We start from the raw sequence: 20,617 nt of genomic DNA, 5'->3' as shown, positions 1-20,617 counted from the left end.
TGTCCAAGAACTGCCAGCTTCTCCGTTACCCAGCCCAAAAATCTGGAGGATTCAGTTTCAAGACAGAGTAGGCCCCGAAGTGCTATTGCAGTCGCAATTCCGCCCACTCAGTCAGGGCAATTGCGTAATTCAAACCAGGCGGCCAAATGGCATTTTTGTTTCACTTTGAAAATTGTTTCGCTTGGGTAGGACCACAAGTGCTGCCTGGTTTCGGTCACCCCATTTGGCCGGAGGAGGTGCCGCACCATGCGACGAAGCCATAACTGATCAGAGGTCGTATAAGCTGCTGGATTAGTAGAAAGTTTGACTTTTGGGAGGATAGCGGAGTCTTTCTTAGGGATCAGCCATAGGGTTTTCGGATGATAGACGAGTACTGAACTATATTTGGAGTTACTTAACGGATTGGACGTAGGGAATTGGTTACCGTTGTTGGCTAGCATCTTGTGGGTAAAAGTGGCACTACCACAAAAGCCAATGGCTTCACATTTGTTGGGGTTGAGGAAAGTTTGAAAGTTTGAAGATGAGACCATTCGTGCCAGACATCGTCCAAGGCTTTCTGGATATCAAGGAAGCAGGCGGTGGTAGGTATGCTGTTGTTCAGTTGAGAGAGGGTGTCAATTTTGAGAGCTAAGCAGGCGTGGGAGGTGCCGTGACCACGCTTGTTGCAAACTGGACTGTGGGAATTATGGCGTCGTCGGAAATATGCTGGAGTATAATGTCGTGGACGACATACTCGAAAATTTTCAAAGTGGAGTTGAGGAGTCTGGGTTGGGCTTTGGGGAGGCGATCAGAGATTTTAAAGTGGAGAACAACTCCGTCATAGTCGCCCAGGCCTGGAATGGTTGTTAGTTTTTGGGAGGAAGGAGGGAAACTAGGGTGGACAAGAAGATGGTTGCTCACCAGGAATAGGTCGGCGATGAAGTAGATTTTTTGTCTGTGGAAAGTGAGCTAGTTGATGGGGAAGAGGGTCAGCTGGAGAGGATGGGAGTGCTGAGCGTACCAGTTGGCTAATCTATTGCCATTGATGTTTATGTTAGTGTTGTACCATGTGTTGTGCTTGGCGTTTAGGTCGCCCCCTAGTACGACGGAAAAACGCTTATTGTGGCTAATTTTGAGGGATTTGAGGTGTTGCGCTATGTTTGAGGTGTCAGCGGGATTAAGGGTTTGATTGGGGTAGTACAGGCTACCTAGAAATATGATAGAGGAGGGGCTGGTGAAGGAGACAACTGTTAGCTCAAGGGATTGGACAATTGTGGCTGGGATGGGGATTCGTTGGGCGTTTAAGAGATTTTCAACCAATATGGCCATGCCTCTGGCGGTATAATTAGGGATGGAAAGCTTATGTTTTTCATTTAGTTTGAAAGTGCGTTGCGGGCGTTGGCGTGATTGTTTCATTTAAAGCAACGGTAAGGTAAGTTGCAGTTCGATGCTGCGTATCCTATGCGATGACAGTTCTGGCAGTGCGTAATTTCATGAAGTTGGATTGCCTCAAATTTTACAATGCAGTGGAACATCGCTCTGAGTTTTATGAGGGAGGATTGTTGAAGTTTCGGAATAAAAGTAACGAGGAATAAGTGGAAGGATTTAGAGTTCCGACGTGACGAGCTGGTTTCATATTGACCGACGCTGGTGGCTTCGGAGATGCAGAGGCAGTATAGCTCGTTGGGGATTTCCTCAGGGGAATACATAATGTCTAGCCCTAGGACTAGACTAAGGGGTTTGAGGTGGGATGGGGTGTAAGTAAGGAAGGGGTTGTTACCTTCTTTGAGAATGGTTTTGGCGGATTCATAGTCCGCCTGGGATGTGGTGAGGACGTGGGTGGAATGGATGGAGGTTTTCTTGAGGGCGATGTTGTTGAGGAAAAGATTTTCTTTTTGGCGGATTTTGTTGTCCTGGGGTCTGCCCGGATAATTAAGGAAATTTTTCCTGGATCATCTATTTTAAGTTTTTTGCCAATAGTTGGGCGGCTTCAGTATTATTGGCGGCGACTATTTTCAAATTATGGACGGTTTGCCGTTGGGGCTGCGGGACACTATTGTAGCTGATTTTCGCCGTTATTGTAGTTGGTGAGATTGGGGCTGTAGCTGGTGCTGCGCTTGCTGTGATTTGGTGAATTCCGGACTCGGATATTTGCACGAGCTTGCGGGTTCGTCTTTCTCGGTTCTCATGATGGGATGTCTACGGCACGTTACACCATGAAACTGGAATTGTGGGTGCGATGGTTAGGGGTATGTTAAAAGAGCAGCGAGCTGGTCGTATCGACTCGTCAGGTTTTTCAGGGTCTCTGAGAGCTCGTGCACTTACCTCCACAGGGCGGCAACTTCATCTTCGTCGTCAGAGATTTTGCGATCCACGCCGGATTCACTATCCTCTCGGGGGGCAGCTTCTGGACTGCCTTAGGGACTCGATGGAACTTTGCACTCACTGCCTCTAATAGGGTGGATTCTTTTGGGATCTGGATGCAACCCTTGCGAAGACAGTGACCTGTCGTCGAGTTCGCATTTCGACATATCTCGTGGTGCTAATTATTTTTTGGTTTTTCATGTGGGCACTTAACCTCACTTTGTTACTTTACTTATTTAATTCACTGCCGGAGCACGTCTTAAACATGTCCAATCCGCTCGGATGCCTGATAGGGACTGAGCAATGGTTACTAAGTGTTGTTTGCAATTCATAGCACAATATGGGTATGAATTATATTCGTGAGAAAACTCACCTAATAAATTTAGGCCTAAGCCGATCGAAGCAAATTAAAATTTTGTTTACGGATTTGAGGGAGTCCTGAGTTTTTAGTGATATTTTCCAAGAATTCTGGTGACTTGGAAACCGGGATCGGCAGTGGGGTTATTGTGTGCTGCATCGTAGCCATTTCTCATATTTCGCATGGATTCATGCTCCTCCTAGACAAGGGTGACTTGCAAGTTGGGTGTCCTTTCTTCACACGCATGGTATTTTCCTTGACGAAACCTACTTTTCCGTGGGTTGTTCTTCATTCACTTACCACCAGCAACCTAGTTCATTTTCAAATCATTGGAGTTTTATCTCGCGTGTTTTCTTCCACTAGCTCTTCGCGTGATGCCCCTACGTTTGTTTGTTTTTCCGGTTTCGGTGCAGAACCATGCATGTGGGAGACTGAGGTCTTCAAAAAGACCTCCCATTCCCACTTCCGAGCATGGCTAGCACAAAGACGTGCAAACCAGTGTCGTCGGGACACTTCCGTGAAGCTTCAATATTTGTGGGCCAACCTCCACGGTCGGTTTCGCTTCTAGGTTGATTGCGGCCACCCAGGATCGTCAGGATGCAATTATGAAATTTAAAACTTGCATAAATACCCATACTCAGTATATTTTAACAATGGAAACAAAGAAGGAAGGGAAGGACATACAAATTGTCTCCCACCACTTTTTCGTCTTCCGAATGTGCCTTCAGTAAAATTTCACACTTTCCACCAAACTTCAATAGCAAAGGCGGAATTCCATTTGCCTACGAAATCAACGCGAGAGATATACGTAATATGTATGCATAAACGAGGACGAAAAATCCTTGAATACCGTATGAAGTGCATTCTGGTTTATTTCAAAAGATATTGCACCAAGAAGCTGAAAAAGTTACGACGGAAAAAGCATCTCCTGTTGGCGGACTATTTGTAACATTGTAGGCCAAAACGACTTCCTTTCTTTCCTGTTTCGGTTTTAAGGTCCTACTCCACTAAAAAGTCATTCAAGCATCAGGAATTTGTATAAGGAATTCTAGCTTTCTCACACTAAAGTGTATCCTTCATAGTCCTTTCTAAGCATTTCTTCCTTTTCGCAGATCTTCTGTTTCGAGTGTCGGTGACAATACTGCAGCTGAAGGAACCCTACCACAATACCATGTGGACAAATCCTTCGCCGATAGACGATACAAAGTTAGCAGTGCAAGGACGTATTTCTACCTAAATGAGGCTACATGCGAACGAAACATGGAAACATTCATTGAATGCTTGGAAGCCGTTTCAGGTATGTTATTTGTATCTACAACAAAAAAAATTAAATCTTTTTTATATAATATCAGAAGACGTACTAGATTGAATTTAACACCAAGTTCGTTATTTTTATTTATCTTTCCATCAATTTTTGAGAGAAATTATTTAGATAGATTTTAGAATGTTAATTTAAGATTTTTTTTAAAAATATTTTTAAACTAAATCATCAATTTTCATCTATTTATTTACTCAAACTCAATGTAGACTAATTTTACTTTGCTGTACTTAACATATTAGCACCGTTCCATCAATTTACGTGGAAATTTGGTTCTTGAATTTGAATATAATTTAACGCCTTTTATCTGGAATGATTTTGTAAATGATCAACGATTGATGTTGCTGTGATAATGAAAGTGATCATATCTCGAAGAGCTTTCATAATGCGATTATCTGATTCAATGCAATGTTGAGCTTCCTATATGTCGTTGCGCAATTAGATGGTATTTATTTAAATGTGCTATTATAGTTAGACAAAAAAATGTACTATGGACTTTGCATCCCACTAGTAATTGCTAATAATTTTAAATTAGCAAAAATGAATGGCATCGTCTTCCGTTCTTGCCCTGGGAGGCTCAAAGTCCAAACACTTTACTGCTTATATCCGGTACAAAAATCCAAAAGAGTTCAAAGATAGATTTTTCTGCATATTTTTCACAAATCTATAATTATCCACAATAGCCAGGAATTTACACTTTGTACCTAGACTTTGATCATTATGGGTGATTTTCGGAACCGAAATGTCGCATGCATGCAGAATGCAGATTTGAAAATTTTAAGAAAATTTCCAACGGGAACTGTACGTTTATCTTGATTTGGCAAACAATCACATGGTCGCAACCATGAGGGAACAATGTAACATTTATGTGTTCATTTGTATCCGGCATCAACTGAACAATCTAAATTAACACCAAAATCTGCTCCTCGAATTGGGGCACGTGAATTGCTTAAAATCGTAAAATTAGAAAATTTTCGGGGAAAGTGCCACGTTCTATTTTATAATGATCTGCAAACATTTTGATTCCGGTGAGACTACTGATAACCAAAGAGTAAATGCGGTAGGACCCAGATTACGTTCTGCGACGTAAGCAATGGTAGCGAGATAAAGATACTCGTATATTACCTGCGGAACAGATGACAAGGAAAATATTTAAGCACCCCCAATTTAAGTTGGTTGGAAAACATTTACCCAGAATTAGAGAAATATGTCAGGTTTTGGAACACATTCGCGTGTTTTTAAATATTTAAATGTTTATACTCCTACGCAAATAATCGGACGGTGATTTGTTCCGCTGAACCACATGTGGGTGAATGGCAATCCGAAGTTCTGTATTTGGTTTTTGCATGCGGAAATACCGTGCTTGAGTGCTCCCTGGACATTTGCCAGAATAAATAATTTTAAATGTAAATTTTTCTTATATGAGAGTTTTTAGTGCTCATTATTTGTAAATGCAACCCTCCCTAGCTATAAAAAATGGACCCTGTTATACTATGTACTTTGGTTTGAAATATGAAAGTTTTGTATTTTTCCGGAAATATCGATTGAACATATTCGTGACCGGAAATATTATTTCAAGGCTGTTTGCATACAAACCCCCGTAACAGTAAAGATATGAAAATATGATAAATTTCCCCTATTCCAAGGGTCGATATTCTTCCGCTCTTAATATTGACGACCATCCTGAGTGGCCGAAGACGACCTAGAGGAAAGAGCTATACCAAAGACCTAGAAAATTGGGGAATTGACCGCCCGCAATACTGAAGCTCCATCGGAGCGCCCGCACGGTATGAAGCGTCATTTCACGAACTGCATGTACGATGCTGGCCTTCAAACTCTCCAAATCGGTGTAAGTTCGATCGTAGGCAGTCAGTCTCCTCTAACTTAGCCCAAAGGCTGTAGTCCAGAGGACTCAAATTTAGTCCAAAGGCTGTAGTCCAGAGGACTCAAATTTAGTCCAAAGGCTGTAGTCCAGAGGACTCAAATCTGGGCTGCTTGAGATCCGCGGTTATGAAGTCAAGAACATCCGCCCCTAACCACTGCTGAATTATCTTGGCTTTGTGAGCGGCAGCCGAGTCCTACTGGAAGCACCACGGCTTTTCAGTGAATGGAGATTCAATCAATGGCTCGACTACATTCTCTAGCATTTTCTCGTACACGCTCGCATTGGTTTTGACGCCGGCCTCGCAGAAATGAATACCAGTTATTCTGTGATATGAGATGCCCCACCATACCATGACAGAAGTCGGATAGTGACGACGTTGGGCTCGCCGAACATTTTCTTTGGCTTCATAACAATTGTGAGCATATACTCGATCCTTTTGTCGGTTGAATTTTGCCTCGATGGTAAAAATTTTTTCATCAGAAAATAGAATTTTGCTATATTTTAACCGGAAAATCGTTGCAGAAGAGCAGCACACCATGTTCGCCGCATTTCTTTCAGTTTTGGTGTTAACGTATGGCTAACGCACCGTCGGTACGCACCGACGCCGAGATCTTCTTGTAAAATACTACTCATACTTCGAGTTGAAACGCCCATTTCCGCCGTTGTTCGTTTCTGCTTGCGGAGAGGATTGCGACGAACACACTCACGCACAGCATGCACGATATTCGGGCGACGTACGGAACACGGACGCCCCTCTAGTGGCCTGTCAACCACACCAAAAAACGAATCGTTCGTTTACCGGCAGCTTTTTTAAAAAACTGTGAATCTTGTTTTTTGGCGTATTTCAACATTGATGCAACACAATAATCACTATTCTTTTTTCGTAGTTACCGAACTTCATCGTGTTGTCGTTCACGCGCTACTGACATTCGGGATCCGAAAGTCTGACGGAAGCGGGGTATGGTTAGGTACTCTCGGTGCGCAGTGTTGCCAGTTTCGGCGGCCTAACATTTCTTGCTATATGCATCGACTGACAGAACTTATGGCTTGATCACGCGCTGGAGCCGTAAATTTCCGTATCCGAGTGCCGCGTTCGAGGGGAGAAGATCCATGACGGATCACAGTCTCCATCCCTGTTTCTTTTGCCTCAGATGTTTATTGAGACAGGACCTCTGAGGTTCCCTCACTTCCTTGAAACCCTCGGGGCATTATTCTGCTGGATGTCTCTAGCTGAGAGAGCTTGTAGGGACTACCATTGCACGCGATATAATTCGGAAAACCAGGCACCCCAAAACGATGCAGACACTGCCTGTAGTAATGACAATGTCCTGTAAGGAATTAGATAACTTAGTATTTGATCTCAATTCCGCTTAAGTTAAATCCTAATGTAAGGAATAAGGCTATGCAACTACCGACCCTTCGCAGACTCATTCCATCCACGTTCCCAAAGATCACATGACTCTGGTGTTCCCGTACTCCTCCGTGTGCATCTCCATACGTCTTAGATGGTAAAGGACACTTATCACCTACACTACTCATTTGATGCAAGTGCTGTCCGCAAAAAGCAAATACTTTCCCTGTGTGTTTCGTTCCGCTCACATTCGAAAGCAGTTCTACAAGTCCCGCGGTGGCACTACCTGTACTTTTCACATACATACTCCAAGGGCTTCCTAAGGTTTTTTTTCTTTTTTTCTTGGAAGGTGGAAAGCTTCAAAAGTTACTGCAGGCTCTTTCCTGACGATTATGTGGACCCTATCCACTAAAGTCACCTTCTTCTCTTTCCATTCTCCTAGTGGAACTCCTGTACCCATGGGGGTGGATCTTATACTTTCCTCGTGTTTGCCTTCGTGCTCCACGCTTGTTCCTTCTTCCGGCTGACTTCCTCCTGTCTAGGCTTTCTGTGGATAGCTTCGATCACTTTTTGACGGAAATCCATATCTCCATCGATTTAAAGTGAAGTGTTCGTAAATTTTAGCTTCTAATGCGGTTCATTTAACTGCGAACCTCGGGCACTGAAATAACATGTGTTCTGAGTCCATTGCGATGTTCAGGCACATTGGACAATATGAGGACTCGTCATACCCAATTCGATAGAGGTATGCTCGATAACCTCCGTGTCCTGCTCAAAAGTTGCGCTAGGTCAAAACCTACTTCCCCGTGGGGTCATTCGATCCATCTATCTCATATTCCATATGATTCTGTGTGTCCACCTCTCCTGCCTGCCTCCGGCAATAGTTTCGCTCCGTGCGGACTTCCGCCGACGGGGAGAAGTTTCACCGTTGAGATATTTTCAATTATAAAGGCGCTATCCTTCTCTCGCCAGAATGTCAATTGAGATCATCCCTGCTATCACGCAGGTTGCTTCGTCGGATATTGTTCGATAGGCGCAACAGGTTCGGAGTGCAGCTAAGCGATATGCAACTCCCATTGTTCTTATATTTACTTTCTTTTCCAGTCCATCTCCCCGGACTGGGGCTGCATATAGTATAATCGAGCTGACCATTCTTGAAACAAGGAGCCAACGGCTTAGCCTTGCGCCACCTATATTCGTTTTTCGCCAGCAATGTTCCGGTATTATATGCCCTAGTTGTTGCACTCTCTACAGACAATTTGAAACTTAACCTCTGGTCGATCATTACGCCTAAATACTTGAGCGTAAACTGGGAATGTATTATCTGTGTCCCAACTTTGATCTTCCTTTTCCTTAGTGACAAGTATCACTTCCGTCTTATGTTCTCCGAGTGAAAGGTCTGCATTCTTCAGCCAGGGCTTACTGTCGTAAATTGTTTCATTGGCGTAAATCTCAAATCTCTCTTCGACGGCGGGGTCAACTATGATAGCCCCTAGGTCGTAAATCTTTTCATTCGACAGCCAAACTGATTCCTAGGGCGACCATCTTCCTTTTCAGCAATCGAAAGTAATCTGTTGTAGATTATTCGATCAGATAATTTGCCAGTATTATTTACAAGGCATATAGGTCCGTATGATAAAGGTTCACCCACGGGTTTGTTCTGGCTTGGGTATGAGAATTAGCCTCTACTTTTTCCAATTTTTGGGAAATGCTCTCTCCTCTTACATGTGGTAAATATCTCGGCAAACACATTTTTGGGGCTATATTCATTGCTGCCTTAAGGGCTTTGTTCGGGATACTATCCAAATCAGGTAGCTTTATTTTCTGCTTCTGCGCTTTCAGGACTTCCTCATCACAACAATGGGAAGGCTAGCAGTATTCACATTTTGTGGAAAAACGTTCGTCACTATCTCGTCTAGCCAGTTTAGGACAAGTAATCAATGGGGAGTGTTTGCCTCTGATTTTACACAACACTGTTTTGAAGGCGGCGCTGCAGGGGTCCGAATCAGCCTCTTTACACAGCAGCTTCAAATGTGCTTTTATTTGTTACAATAGCCACAAATAGTTGACTGCGTCTTCTGGGTTTGAGGCAGGTCTTGGGCCATTCTTCCATTTTACGATTCCACCAGAATTTCAGTGTTCGTTTCTGGGAACCACATTGGCATGGACGCGTCACATGCTCGTCATAACTTTTCGCCAATGTGGGAAGTCTTATCTTTGACGTTTTTAAGCATCGTGTTTTGCAGCAGGACCTCTTTAAGAGTTTCCTCGTCAAATCGGTTGACTGCCCATTTTACAGCTGTCTCTCGGAACCAAATTATTGCCTAATGGTTGCTGTGTGTGTAACATTCATGAATGTGCCACTGGAGATCCTTAGCTGAAGTGTCACTAACAAATGTGACATCTATCACGGACTACATTCCCTTTCTTCGGGAGGACAAGGACAAGATTCAGGCCAGGAAGAGCTTCAAGTAATCCGCGCCTTTTTGCGTTCATTTCTTAGCTACTCCATTCTTCAGCCCATACGGTAAAATCGCTAGCTGTGAGTTCAGGTTACGGTCTCTTGCATCCCTCGTTGGCCAATCCACCATTGATTGGAACTTCTCTCTTGTAGGACTTGGTGCCACATAGCAGCTGTAGATGGAGCTATTTGCCAGCTACATATTTTCGTTCTAATGCTTCTTAAGACTGAGTTTGTCATCTAACATTACTCAAAGGTGTTTGATAGACCGCGTGTCCATCAATCTCCACCATGAAAGCGTTTATACAGTTCGTTAATTAGATCACATCCGATTTCTAATACGCCGGGGCTATTAAGGTTCTTTCAGGCAAGGGCTCCAGAGCTCTCACAACCTATGTCGCGTAACCCACCACTTCCTTTGGCTGCTTTGCTCTAAGAGCTGTAGGCAGGTCAACGACAAAGTCGCTAATCGTATCCTCTTCTGGACCGGGAAAAACAAAAACTCCATTGTACATGACATTCCACAGCAGGGGACACAGTACTGAGTCAGAGTCGGCTCAAGGTTAGTCCTTCTCCATCAACCCCGCGCACGTTGAGTTTCTGTGTAATTTTCACCCTTCCCCCATTAGGCCGTAGTTCAGCTCCTTTGGGATTGGAATTTTCGTTGGTATCAACCCGCTTCGAGCCTTCATATCTCTATTAGAGTAGTTTACCCCGGGGAGGTTTATTTTTTTTTAATAGTGAGTCAAGGCACGGGATAAAATCAATGTGTCCTGAGAGGGAGGTAATATTTGAGAACCAAGAATCTCGGCGATCATCTCCCCGAGTTGCTAACATTCAGGTTAGCTCCAGCACGTGCGTTCGGTTCCACATATTATTTCGCGCAGTCGGTGTTCACGACTGGCAAACCTGTTAGGGGAGTTTGGTTGGTTGACAGCCTTGGTGACCGTGTTGGTGCCAAGGTGATGCCAGAATTGGTATGATGGCAGAGATGGGGACCAACGTGGAGCCCCAATTTTTTTGCGCGTAACCGAGTTGGGGCCCAACGTGGAGCCCCAATTTTTTCGCGCGTAACAGAGTTGGGGCCCAACGTGGAGCCCCAGTTTTTGGGTACGTAACAGAGTTGACGCCCAACGTGGAGCCAAAGATGTTGCGTATGTAACAGAGTTGGTGCTCCAACGTGAGGCCACAGGTTTTCCGTCCGTAACAATTCACCATCATGCTTATTGCATTCAATAGACCCGACGAAACCCATACTGGGACTTCGACACATAACTATATGCTTTTGGAGTTTCGGTGTTAATCTATGGACCAGCAAAGTGGAAGAAAGTTTCTCTCAAATTGATCCGGTTGTCCATCAACAAAAACTGTAAAGGTATCACTCAAAAAAATCTGAAAGATTCCGAAGTATTAATTACTTAATAAATTCAATAAGTTTCCATAATCGACCGCAGTTGGTTACTAGGTCTCATAAGAAAGAATGAGACTATTAACTCTTAAGTTTAATGGATCCTTCATTAAGTTAAATTTGAAGATACATTTGGAGCAATATTATTATGATTCTCAGGCACTAACTAGAAGCAAGGAAGGAACTCTAGAAGTAAATTTCAATTTTCGGCTTTTTCGCTATTCTTTCCTGGCTATAATGTGAACCCAATCTCTTATGTTGGCCGAATAAGGAGGGTAATTAGGCTCTACAATGAACTTAAGATGGTTGTAGCTATGAATATGACGATTATAGGGTAAAATGCTTGGAACATAAAATCGATAAAATGAAGTGGTGACCAGTTCAATAATGATTGTCTGTAGTGGTAGTTTTGTCCTCATCAGCTAATTTTCATTTATCCACAAAATAACCAATTATAATTTGGAATCATTAATTTTCTTTCTTTCATGTATTTACGATTTCGTTGCGATTGTTTTACTGCTAACACATCATCTCATTGCAACTATCGAAATCAATCGAAAAATTAATAAAATGAACGTTTCGTGATGTTTCTGTGTGTGTGGTCACTAATCCGCTTGGACATTGATATCATTTCATTGGTTAAATGCATGGTAAATTATAATTACTAACCTCACATATTTAATTAATATAAATTGGGAAATTCGCGGATAAATCCGGTGTTCTGTGAATTGGAAATAAATTTGGTATGAAAAAAAAATTAATCAAAAATTTGAATGAATTAATATCAAAGCGGATGATAAGCAAAATCCAATCGCCGCTTCGGAAGGGGGTAAGCTACATTTTATCAAAGATGTGTTCACATTTTGTAGATGCTATAGTTGGTTCTGATTATTTTGGATGATTTCCATTGTTGGGTTAATTGGCTCATGGCTTTTCACTTTTATATTTCTGCAACGCTTCTTTTTTTCGACTTTCAATTATTATAGAATTTCATATTTTTTTGCCACACTTCATCAATCGACTAAAATAATTTAATTATTTATTAATCGAATAAATTCATTGTGCTCTGTTCGCTCTTCTTATATATTTACACTTAAGAAGTATTAATTAAAAGTAGAGAAGAAAATCACCTTTACTAAATAAATATCTCATTTTAGGAGCAACATTTGGCACAGGTTTCGCCGCTATCAAACTAACAGCTCTGGGTCGTCCACAACTACTGGTAAGTATTTTTAAAATTAATTATTTTTCAATTTAATACTGAACCTTCAAAAATTTATAATAAAAATAAACTGCAAACTCCCTTTTTCCCGAAAAAGTCACATTTCCGTAAAAAGCGTAGTTCGGCAACTAACTCTCTCTACCATAGAAGTTTTGTGGCGGAACGAGCAACTTTCGTGTCGCACGCGCGCAAGTGTGAATCAAGTTGGCCACAACATCGAAAAACAATTTTTGACAGCGAAAATTGTTTTTCGACGTCAGTCTGCCCACTAACATTGTTCTGTCCCCACGTACTCGAGGAGGGCGATCAGATCCGAGTCTGCAAGGGACTCATCTCTGAAGTGGCTCTGCCACAAAGCCTCACCGGAGGTTATCTGGTACCATGGGAACCGGGATGGCCCTCTGAGAGCATATGCTCCAAGAGAATTCCTGGAGGATGTGTTCTCGGCCCGGTTATTTACGGTTGGCCCCCTAGTGGGCGTTTCATGGTGGTTGTGGTTATGCCTACATCGCGGGCAGAGCTCCTCGGAGCTCAAGCGTGGAGTTGCGCTGTACAACTCGGGTGCGTACCCCTTAGTTACGGCAGAGGTGTTAGATAGGCCTCACATCCACTGGTATGAATGCTGACCCTGGACTCAGTATAAACCGGTACCGCTGTGCTAGTCATGGCGGGCTCTGATTGTGGTCCCAAAATGAATCCGTGTCCGAAGAGGACCGTGGGAGTATGCCTACACGATAGGTACTCACGTTAAACCCCCAGGACTTTCATCCCCACTAGCATTAAGTAAATATGTTTAAACAATATCATAATAAATTTAAATATTGCTTCGTATGAAGTTCATTGTATTGACTGCAAGCCGGCTGAGGAAGGTGATTTTAAGGAATTGCAAGCCATTTTGCTGGGACCCGAGGATTCATCTTACCAACATGGAAAATTCAAAGTATCCATAGAATTCACAACACAATATCCATTTCAACCACCTGTGGTAATTATGCCAATTTACTACCCAAACATTGATAATGCTGGGAAAATATGCCAAGATATCCAATGACTACCACCAAATGGTTCCTACAACCCAGCAATAACATTAGAATCAATTTTACTATCCATTCAACTGCTATTAGCGCCACCAAATCCCGATGATCATTGACAAAGCGGCACTTCAACAACTCCAGGAAAAGGGTTCTAATCGAAGAAGCCAAATGGCGAAACCGATCACGACGAACCGACCCCGCCTTTGTCCCGGCTGAAGAAAAAGGAGGAGCTTTCTAACATGATTCGCAAGATATCTATACAAAGGTCGAAGAAGTAACAACCTAGAGTACATTTTTTAAGGTTTTGTGTGGTTTTGCAAATCTTCCAAAGATACTAGACACACGTTCCAGCGTGCGGGATTTTTACCCACTTAAACCACCCCCTAACTCCTACCCTCTTCTCCGCGGAACCACCACAAAGTATTTCATCACGGAGTAGACATGGCTCTAGCCTCTCGCTTCGCCCGTCAATTGTATTCGCAACCACGCCTTCCTCTAGTTTATCTCACCATACGTTCTCTGCGTCCACACCTTGATGCTGGGAATCAATCTCTGGGTCCATCGACCCTTTTTCGCCTGCTCCCACCGTTGCTGCGACCTGCTTAAGCATTCCTCTCTATCGACGTTTTTTATTTGCCGATCAGGGGAAGAATTGGGCCCATCATAGATACGTGCCATCCCATCGGCCAAAATGTCCATCGGCATTATTCCGGCTACTGCATAGGCCGCTTCGTCCGAGATGGTTCTATAATCACAGCACACTCTTCTATACACCGCGCTCATCTTTTGAGCATTTCATGCGGTATGCAATGCAGTTGACCAAATTGGCTCACCACTCTAGCAGTCTACGAGTACATTGCGGGCCCCCAACATTTGGCATCATTCTTAGCAGGGCCATGCTAACATTGGACGCCTTGGGGCAAACATTTTGTAAGTGCTACTTGAAATTCAGCCCCACATCTATCATCACTCCAAGGATATAATTGCTAGCTTGGGAGCGATGATATTCTTCCCCATTCTGATACAGGCAGTGGTTTCCTTACCGCGTGACAAGCACCGCCTCTATCTTCTCTATATTATCCCCCACGAGTGCAAGACCTGCATCTTTCAGCTACTTCTTTACAACATAATTTCAGATCCGCCAGAACTTTTGCGACAATAGTCAACGCTATGTCATCGGCTTAACCCACTATTGTGGGTTGTGTGGCTCGCTTGCAACTGGGACATTGAGGACATCATTTTACATGATGTTCCAAAATACAGTACAGTCCCAGTACAGAGTCTAGTGGAACAATGTATTCTTTGGTTCCATTGTATATGTCGTACCAGAGCCTTCTATCTGTCAAGTAGCTATCAACTAGTGCAGTTAAGTAACTGGGTACACCAATCGCCGCCAACGACCTCCTTATAAGGTTCCAACTGGCCGACTTGAACGTATTTTGCTTGTCAAGGGTAATCATAGCACAATACTAGCTAGTGCCACCCCTTCCATGCATCGCATTATCAGCTAAACAAACGACCAGTTTGATGTCGTCGATCGTTGATCTGGCCGTACGGAAACCGAATTGTTGGTCTGAAAAGCCTCCCAGATTTTCTGCAGCCGGAAGCAATCTGTTGTAGATTATTTTCTCCAATATTTTCCCCATAGTGTCCAATAGTCAAGGCCTATAGGAAAATGGTTCACCAGGAGGCTTACCAGGCTTAGGCAACAACACTAACCTTTGTTTTTCCCATGCCACAGGAAAGATCCCATCCGGCAAGCATGCTTCGAAAAACTCTACGAATATGTCTGGCCTCGACTTAACGGCCAGCTTAAGGGCTTTGCTTGGTATGCCGTCGATGCTGGGCACTTTGTTGTCTCCCAGCTTACCGCAAATCTCCAGTACTTCTTCCTTCGTTGCTGGGGTATTACAGCCGCATCTAAATATGTCTGTAGACTGTAACCCCTTATATCATTCTGAGGGAGCAAACCCTGAACGATTTTCAGTAGGAGATCGGGACATATAATTTTTGGAGCTGCCTGACCTCTAAATCTCCACAACCCTGTAGGCGCTTCCCCATGGGTCTATAACCGCCTTTGCGCAGAGTTCCTTGAAGCAGTCCCTCTTGCTTCGCTATATGGCCAGCTTCAAGTTTCTTCGGGCTTTCTTGTAAGCCCGCAGTTTCACCTCCTGGTCAATCATACCCATTGCTCTCTGGGACGCTCGTCTGTTCCGATGGCACGCAGAGCGAAGATCTGATAATTAACTATTCCACATCAGTTGGGCCTTCTACTGGGGAAAGTATAACGTCTCGGCATTGATGAGTTGCATCCCTTCGTGATGCACTCCGTGATATGGAGGGCTCTTTCCGATGGTGTACCTTGTATAGTGTCCTGGTTCAACCACACACCTATGAATGTTTGTTCGTCAATTGCTTTCGCAAACCAACCTGAAGTCCTCCTCATTTTTGGACAAGCAGGTTTTCAACCGCTTGACTTGCTCTCCGAGTCAAAGACTATTACCTGGTGATCACTATGGGTGTACTATTCACTGAAGTTCCAGAACATATCGCGAGGTAGTGAAGGACTAATAAAAGCCAGATCCACAACTGAACCGGACTTCTCTTTCCGGTAAGTGTTAACTTGACCATCGTTAGAAAATATGATACTTAATTGTGCGAAAAACTCTCTTGCATTCTTCAGTGAACTTCCCCATTCTGTGAGGCATGCATTGAAATCACCGACGATGGCTTTTGGTTTCCGCCCTTTGCATCCAGAACCAATCTGTCCGGCATGTCCTTGAATTCGGCCAACGTCAGGCTTGGAGGAGCATAGCAGCTGTAGACGTATATGCTGTCTATTTTTGCCAATACAAACCCACTTGTGGACTGCCTCATACATCCCCGTATGGCTTGGTCCACGCATGCCCACAAATCCACCCCACCTGTCTGTCCGTCTGTCTGTTTGTCTGTCTGTCCGTCATACGCATTTTCCTCGGAGACGATTACAGCGATTGACACCAAATTTGGGGGAAAGGTGGGAAATATAATCGCTCACGTGTACAGTGAGTTACATCCTTTTATATCGAATTTAGGGGGGGGGGGGTCCCCATACATGTAAAAGGGGGGTGTACATTTTTTTTCATAAAATATAGTCAAGTGGGGTATCAAATGAAAGGTCTCGGTTAGTAGTTTCTGAAGCCTTAGGTCTTAGTTTTGATATTTGCTTGGTGTGGATATTTTCTTGGAGTGGGGAGTTGAGGCGGGGGGGGGGGGCTTAAAGTTTAATTTCTTTAACGGACCCATTCTCAGAAACTACCCAACCGAAAAATCTGAAAAAAAATCAAGAGGCTGACAGTATATTGCGGCTAGGCTCTGAAATACCCTATATACCGATATCTGCTCCAATAAAGTTAATAATATTACATTACAATAATTTTGAATAACTGGCAGAGAAATCCCGCTTAAGATAATCTTAGAATCACGAAATTTTGCAGTAATGTAGGCTACAGCATAGAGCATGATCCTACCAAGTACTATTACTAACAAAGCTATAATAGGTCAAAGCTGTCGCTTCTTTGCCAGGAGCCTGGCAGCATGGTTTCTTCAGTATAAGACCCACTTTGACCGGCGTGACAGGGAATGTCGTCCAATTTAATTACACGTTGGTCTGGCTGGACTTGGAAGCAGTTGGGCTTGTCTCCACCGTGCTTAATAGGCGGTTGAAAGAGCAGCTCGTAACGTGTCTGTCAGTAAATGAAGTGATTAAATTTATCCGCTTAACGTTGGGTGACCGTGCGCCAAGCCAACTGCTGCGTGAGATGATGCAGTTGGGTGGTGATAAAGTCGGAACCGAGCTTCTACAATTTTTCTGGCTATACAGGCTTTCGAAGAGCGCATAAGCCATCCTTACGTGTATGGATTCGGGGTCTCTGGATGTACTAGCCGCCATCGCGGACAAAATCCATGAGGACCGCGACAACCTAGGTCAATTGACTCAACTGTAGCGGCTGGTAGCGCGATAACAACCATCGTCGCTGAGTTTGCAGCGGCCATCGGTGCTTTTCATTCGGGAAGTAGGACTAGATCAAGGTCTAGATCCGCCTCCCGAAATGTGCAATCGGTTAGTAGCTCGTCGGGATCTTCATCAAGTACCGGGGTATACTGGCACCATCGTAGGTTCGGTGAAAAGACTACAAAATGTTTCAATGCCCCTGTAATTTCTCAGAGTTACCGAGAGATCTGACGACTGCTACCCCAAATGCAGCTCCATGTTGCCTCACAATCTGCGACCTCTTGAGCCGGCGCAACTAGCAGGTCAATACAAGTGCTGAAGTCTCGGTTCTTCCCGTATCCCGGCATAACAATTCAATACCACGATCATCGAAACTCGGGGCACCAAATACTTCGTCGATCCGCACGAATAGCTACAGGCAAGTAGACATGAGCTTTGTACTTCGACGAACGTTTTTTTGGCGCTTCGTAATCGTGAACATCAGTATACCCATCTTAGGCGCGGATTTCCTGTGCCACTATGGTTTGCTAGTGGATATCCATAATAGGTTCCTTATTGACCCCACAACTTCTCTTAGGTCATCAGGAAAAATCTTATCCTGCTCACCCAGCACTCTTTCCATCGTTTTTTGAAAACGTTCCCGACGCACGTATTCGTACACTTATTCAGAAATATCGCAACATCACTCTGAGCCCGGTAAGCATAATGTTCTGCACCACATCAACACTACTGGCTCCCCATTTTTCTCTAAGGTGTGTTGATTACCACCGCAGAAGCTCGCAATTGCGTGAAAAGAGTTCGAAGAACTTCTTAGAGGCAGGGTCTTTGCAGACTTCAGACGATTGTTGGTCTTCGTCACTTCACATGGTGTCTACATCTAATGGCGAATGGAGACCTAGTGGCGAGTATAGACGTCTGAAACCATTCCAAACCGACTTTGTGCTCTCTATCGCAAACTATCGTATATTCTCTACCTTTGACTTAGTCAAGGCATACCATAAAATCCATGTAGCTCTCGATGACATTCCGAAAACAGCAATATGCGCACCTTTTGGAATCTTCGAGTTCACTAGGATGACTGGACTGTGCAACGCAACGCAAAGGAAACAATCACAAAGGAAGAGCCTGATTGTTTCCTCCTATTCTCCCCAGCTTCGGCAATGCGAATTGTGGGGTATACCCAGTCTGGCGATATGGTCCCCTATATACCAATGCCCCCTTCAGACCGCCGTAATCTTGTATGTATTTGCATGCGTCTGGCACAAGAGCTCTCGTGATCGGATTGTTATAATTGGGCTAAATCCTCCTTGACTAGGCACAGGTGGTGAGACTTTGCTATCTGAGATCTGGGGCTCCTAAGTAGTGCAAGGTGCCACCTGGACACAAACTGTAGTCGCCGGAGGACTGCCAAGAGTGGACTCCCGCCTGGCCAGTCCGTCAGCCTCCTTATTCTCCTCTATGGTGCTATGGCTGGGAATCCAGGGAAGGGTAACCTTGAGCTTGCTGCCCAGACTATTCAGTGTGTTTTTGCACTGTTCCACCAGTTTGGAGGATGTCGCCAATGAGTACGAGGCCTTAATCACCGCTTGGCTGTCGGTCAGCATGGCTATTTTACACTTGGGAATCGGATCATGCTCCAGCCATCGACATGCATCCAGTATCGCTTAGAATACATTGGCGAAACCTAGGAGATCTACTGTGTGTATTCGAGAAAACTCCCGCATCCGAGCCCTTGCACATTCTGCTCCATTTGATTTTATTTCGAACTCTGCCCGTCTGCCAGACGTTTGTTGTTATATTCTTCAGCAATCGTCTGGTATTTAACGAGGTCCCGCTCGTTGGCAATGCCACCCTGCTTATTCTTCTCAATTTTGCTCAGAATATTCATGGCCTCATTGTATTGGTTTTTGAGCAGGACTCGAGTGTATCTTCGCTTTTTAGCGGGTTTCCTGTGACCGACATTCTTGTCAGACCTCGCTTTTGAAGGGGGCTTGATTTCGACGGTTTCACACTCTTGGCGGCCGACTTGTGCTTCTTCTTCAAACCGGTGGCAATGTCTTCTTGCCATATAAACCAGGACACGAGATTTTAAAGGCGGTTTCGAAGGTACTTTTCAGAGCCCCGACCTTTGACTCCAATTTGTCTGTAGTGCGAATCTTACCAATTTGTGCATCGGAGAGTTTGTTCTTGATAACTTAACAAAATCGCCTTCAGTCGATCCTTCTGGGGTCTGTGTTCTCCAGTTTAAAAATCCCATTGTTGGCCAGTAGGATGATACCAAGGACCTCCTTCCAACCGGCACAGTTCTCCGAGCTGGGAAAATGGAAGTTTGGTGGACTGCCCGTGTTACAAACCGATAGATTTGTGTTAATATTAAAATCAAAGAATGACTCACTTTTTTTGTTGATTTCCGAGCTGACCTTGCATTGACGTCGCAGCCTAGCACCAGGTTGGCTTTCTTTGTTGCTATAGTGGGCGTCAAATGTTCCACTTTTTCTGGCGTAGCTGATCGGTCATAAGCTATATAACCACATAAGCTGAGGAAATATACACTTTCTCCGTTCTCGTCCACTTCAGTTCTACCAGGTCGCCGGAACCCAGGCCCGGACACAGAAAAGCGTGTAGCCCCTTCCTCGTAAGGATACATGCTCTAGGTCTGCCGCGATCAGCGTCTCTTGTGCTATGGGAAGCCATAAAGCGTTCAAAAAATTATTGGTTACGTTGTCCTTGGTGGCTTTCATATGCATGGTGCGAAGCAGCTGGGATGATTTTTAATCCCCAAGCTCGAGATTGACTAGGAAATCTCGATTTTTTGTGTCTTCTGATATGGTGAATCCGCCCAAAATTCTTGCTTTAAACATGACATATTCCCCATGCGGGGGAGGTCTCTCGACGCTATTGGTTGTCCGCGTCAAAATTTTCGGGTCCAACTTGCTTTCAACTTTGGGAACTTGATCTTCCTACATTTATGGTTCCCAATATCTATAAATTCCTCACTGTATGCATCATAAAACTTAATATTTTCGGAGTGTGAAATGAGTAGTGATAATGATCAATTTTGACATTCTGGTTTTTATTAGATGACAGCGGCTGAAGACTTTCTTCCTTCCTTCCTTCGCTACACCTAGCTCGAGGCCAGTGGATTCTTCTGGAATCCACTAGTCCGCCCGCTGCCTCGTTTCGGCAGGTCCCTGCGGTTAGTTTCAGCACAGCGGGGTCACGGCGAGGGGTCGTGTGAGGACT

At 44.1% G+C, this 20,617-nt stretch overlaps 1 protein-coding gene across 8 annotated transcripts in view; it reads left to right on the top strand.

Annotated features, from left to right (window-relative positions):
• Nucleotides 1–20,617, top strand: part of LOC119654166 (proline dehydrogenase 1, mitochondrial) — an 85,726-nt gene that overhangs the window by 52,719 nt on the left and 12,390 nt on the right. For all 8 annotated transcript variants that reach the window (XM_038059327.1, XM_038059332.1, XM_038059333.1 and 5 more), the window contains 2 exons: nucleotides 3,814–3,998; nucleotides 12,282–12,346. In XM_038059327.1, the coding sequence (XP_037915255.1) occupies nucleotides 3,814–3,998; nucleotides 12,282–12,346 (250 nt within the window). The remainder of the gene's footprint in view (nucleotides 1–3,813; nucleotides 3,999–12,281; nucleotides 12,347–20,617) is intronic.

The sequence above is a fragment of the Hermetia illucens genome, chromosome 4 (assembly GCF_905115235.1).
Source record: "Hermetia illucens chromosome 4, iHerIll2.2.curated.20191125, whole genome shotgun sequence".
Classification (NCBI taxonomy): Eukaryota; Metazoa; Arthropoda; class Insecta; order Diptera; family Stratiomyidae; genus Hermetia; species Hermetia illucens.
This window is presented reverse-complemented; position numbering and strand designations above follow the sequence as displayed.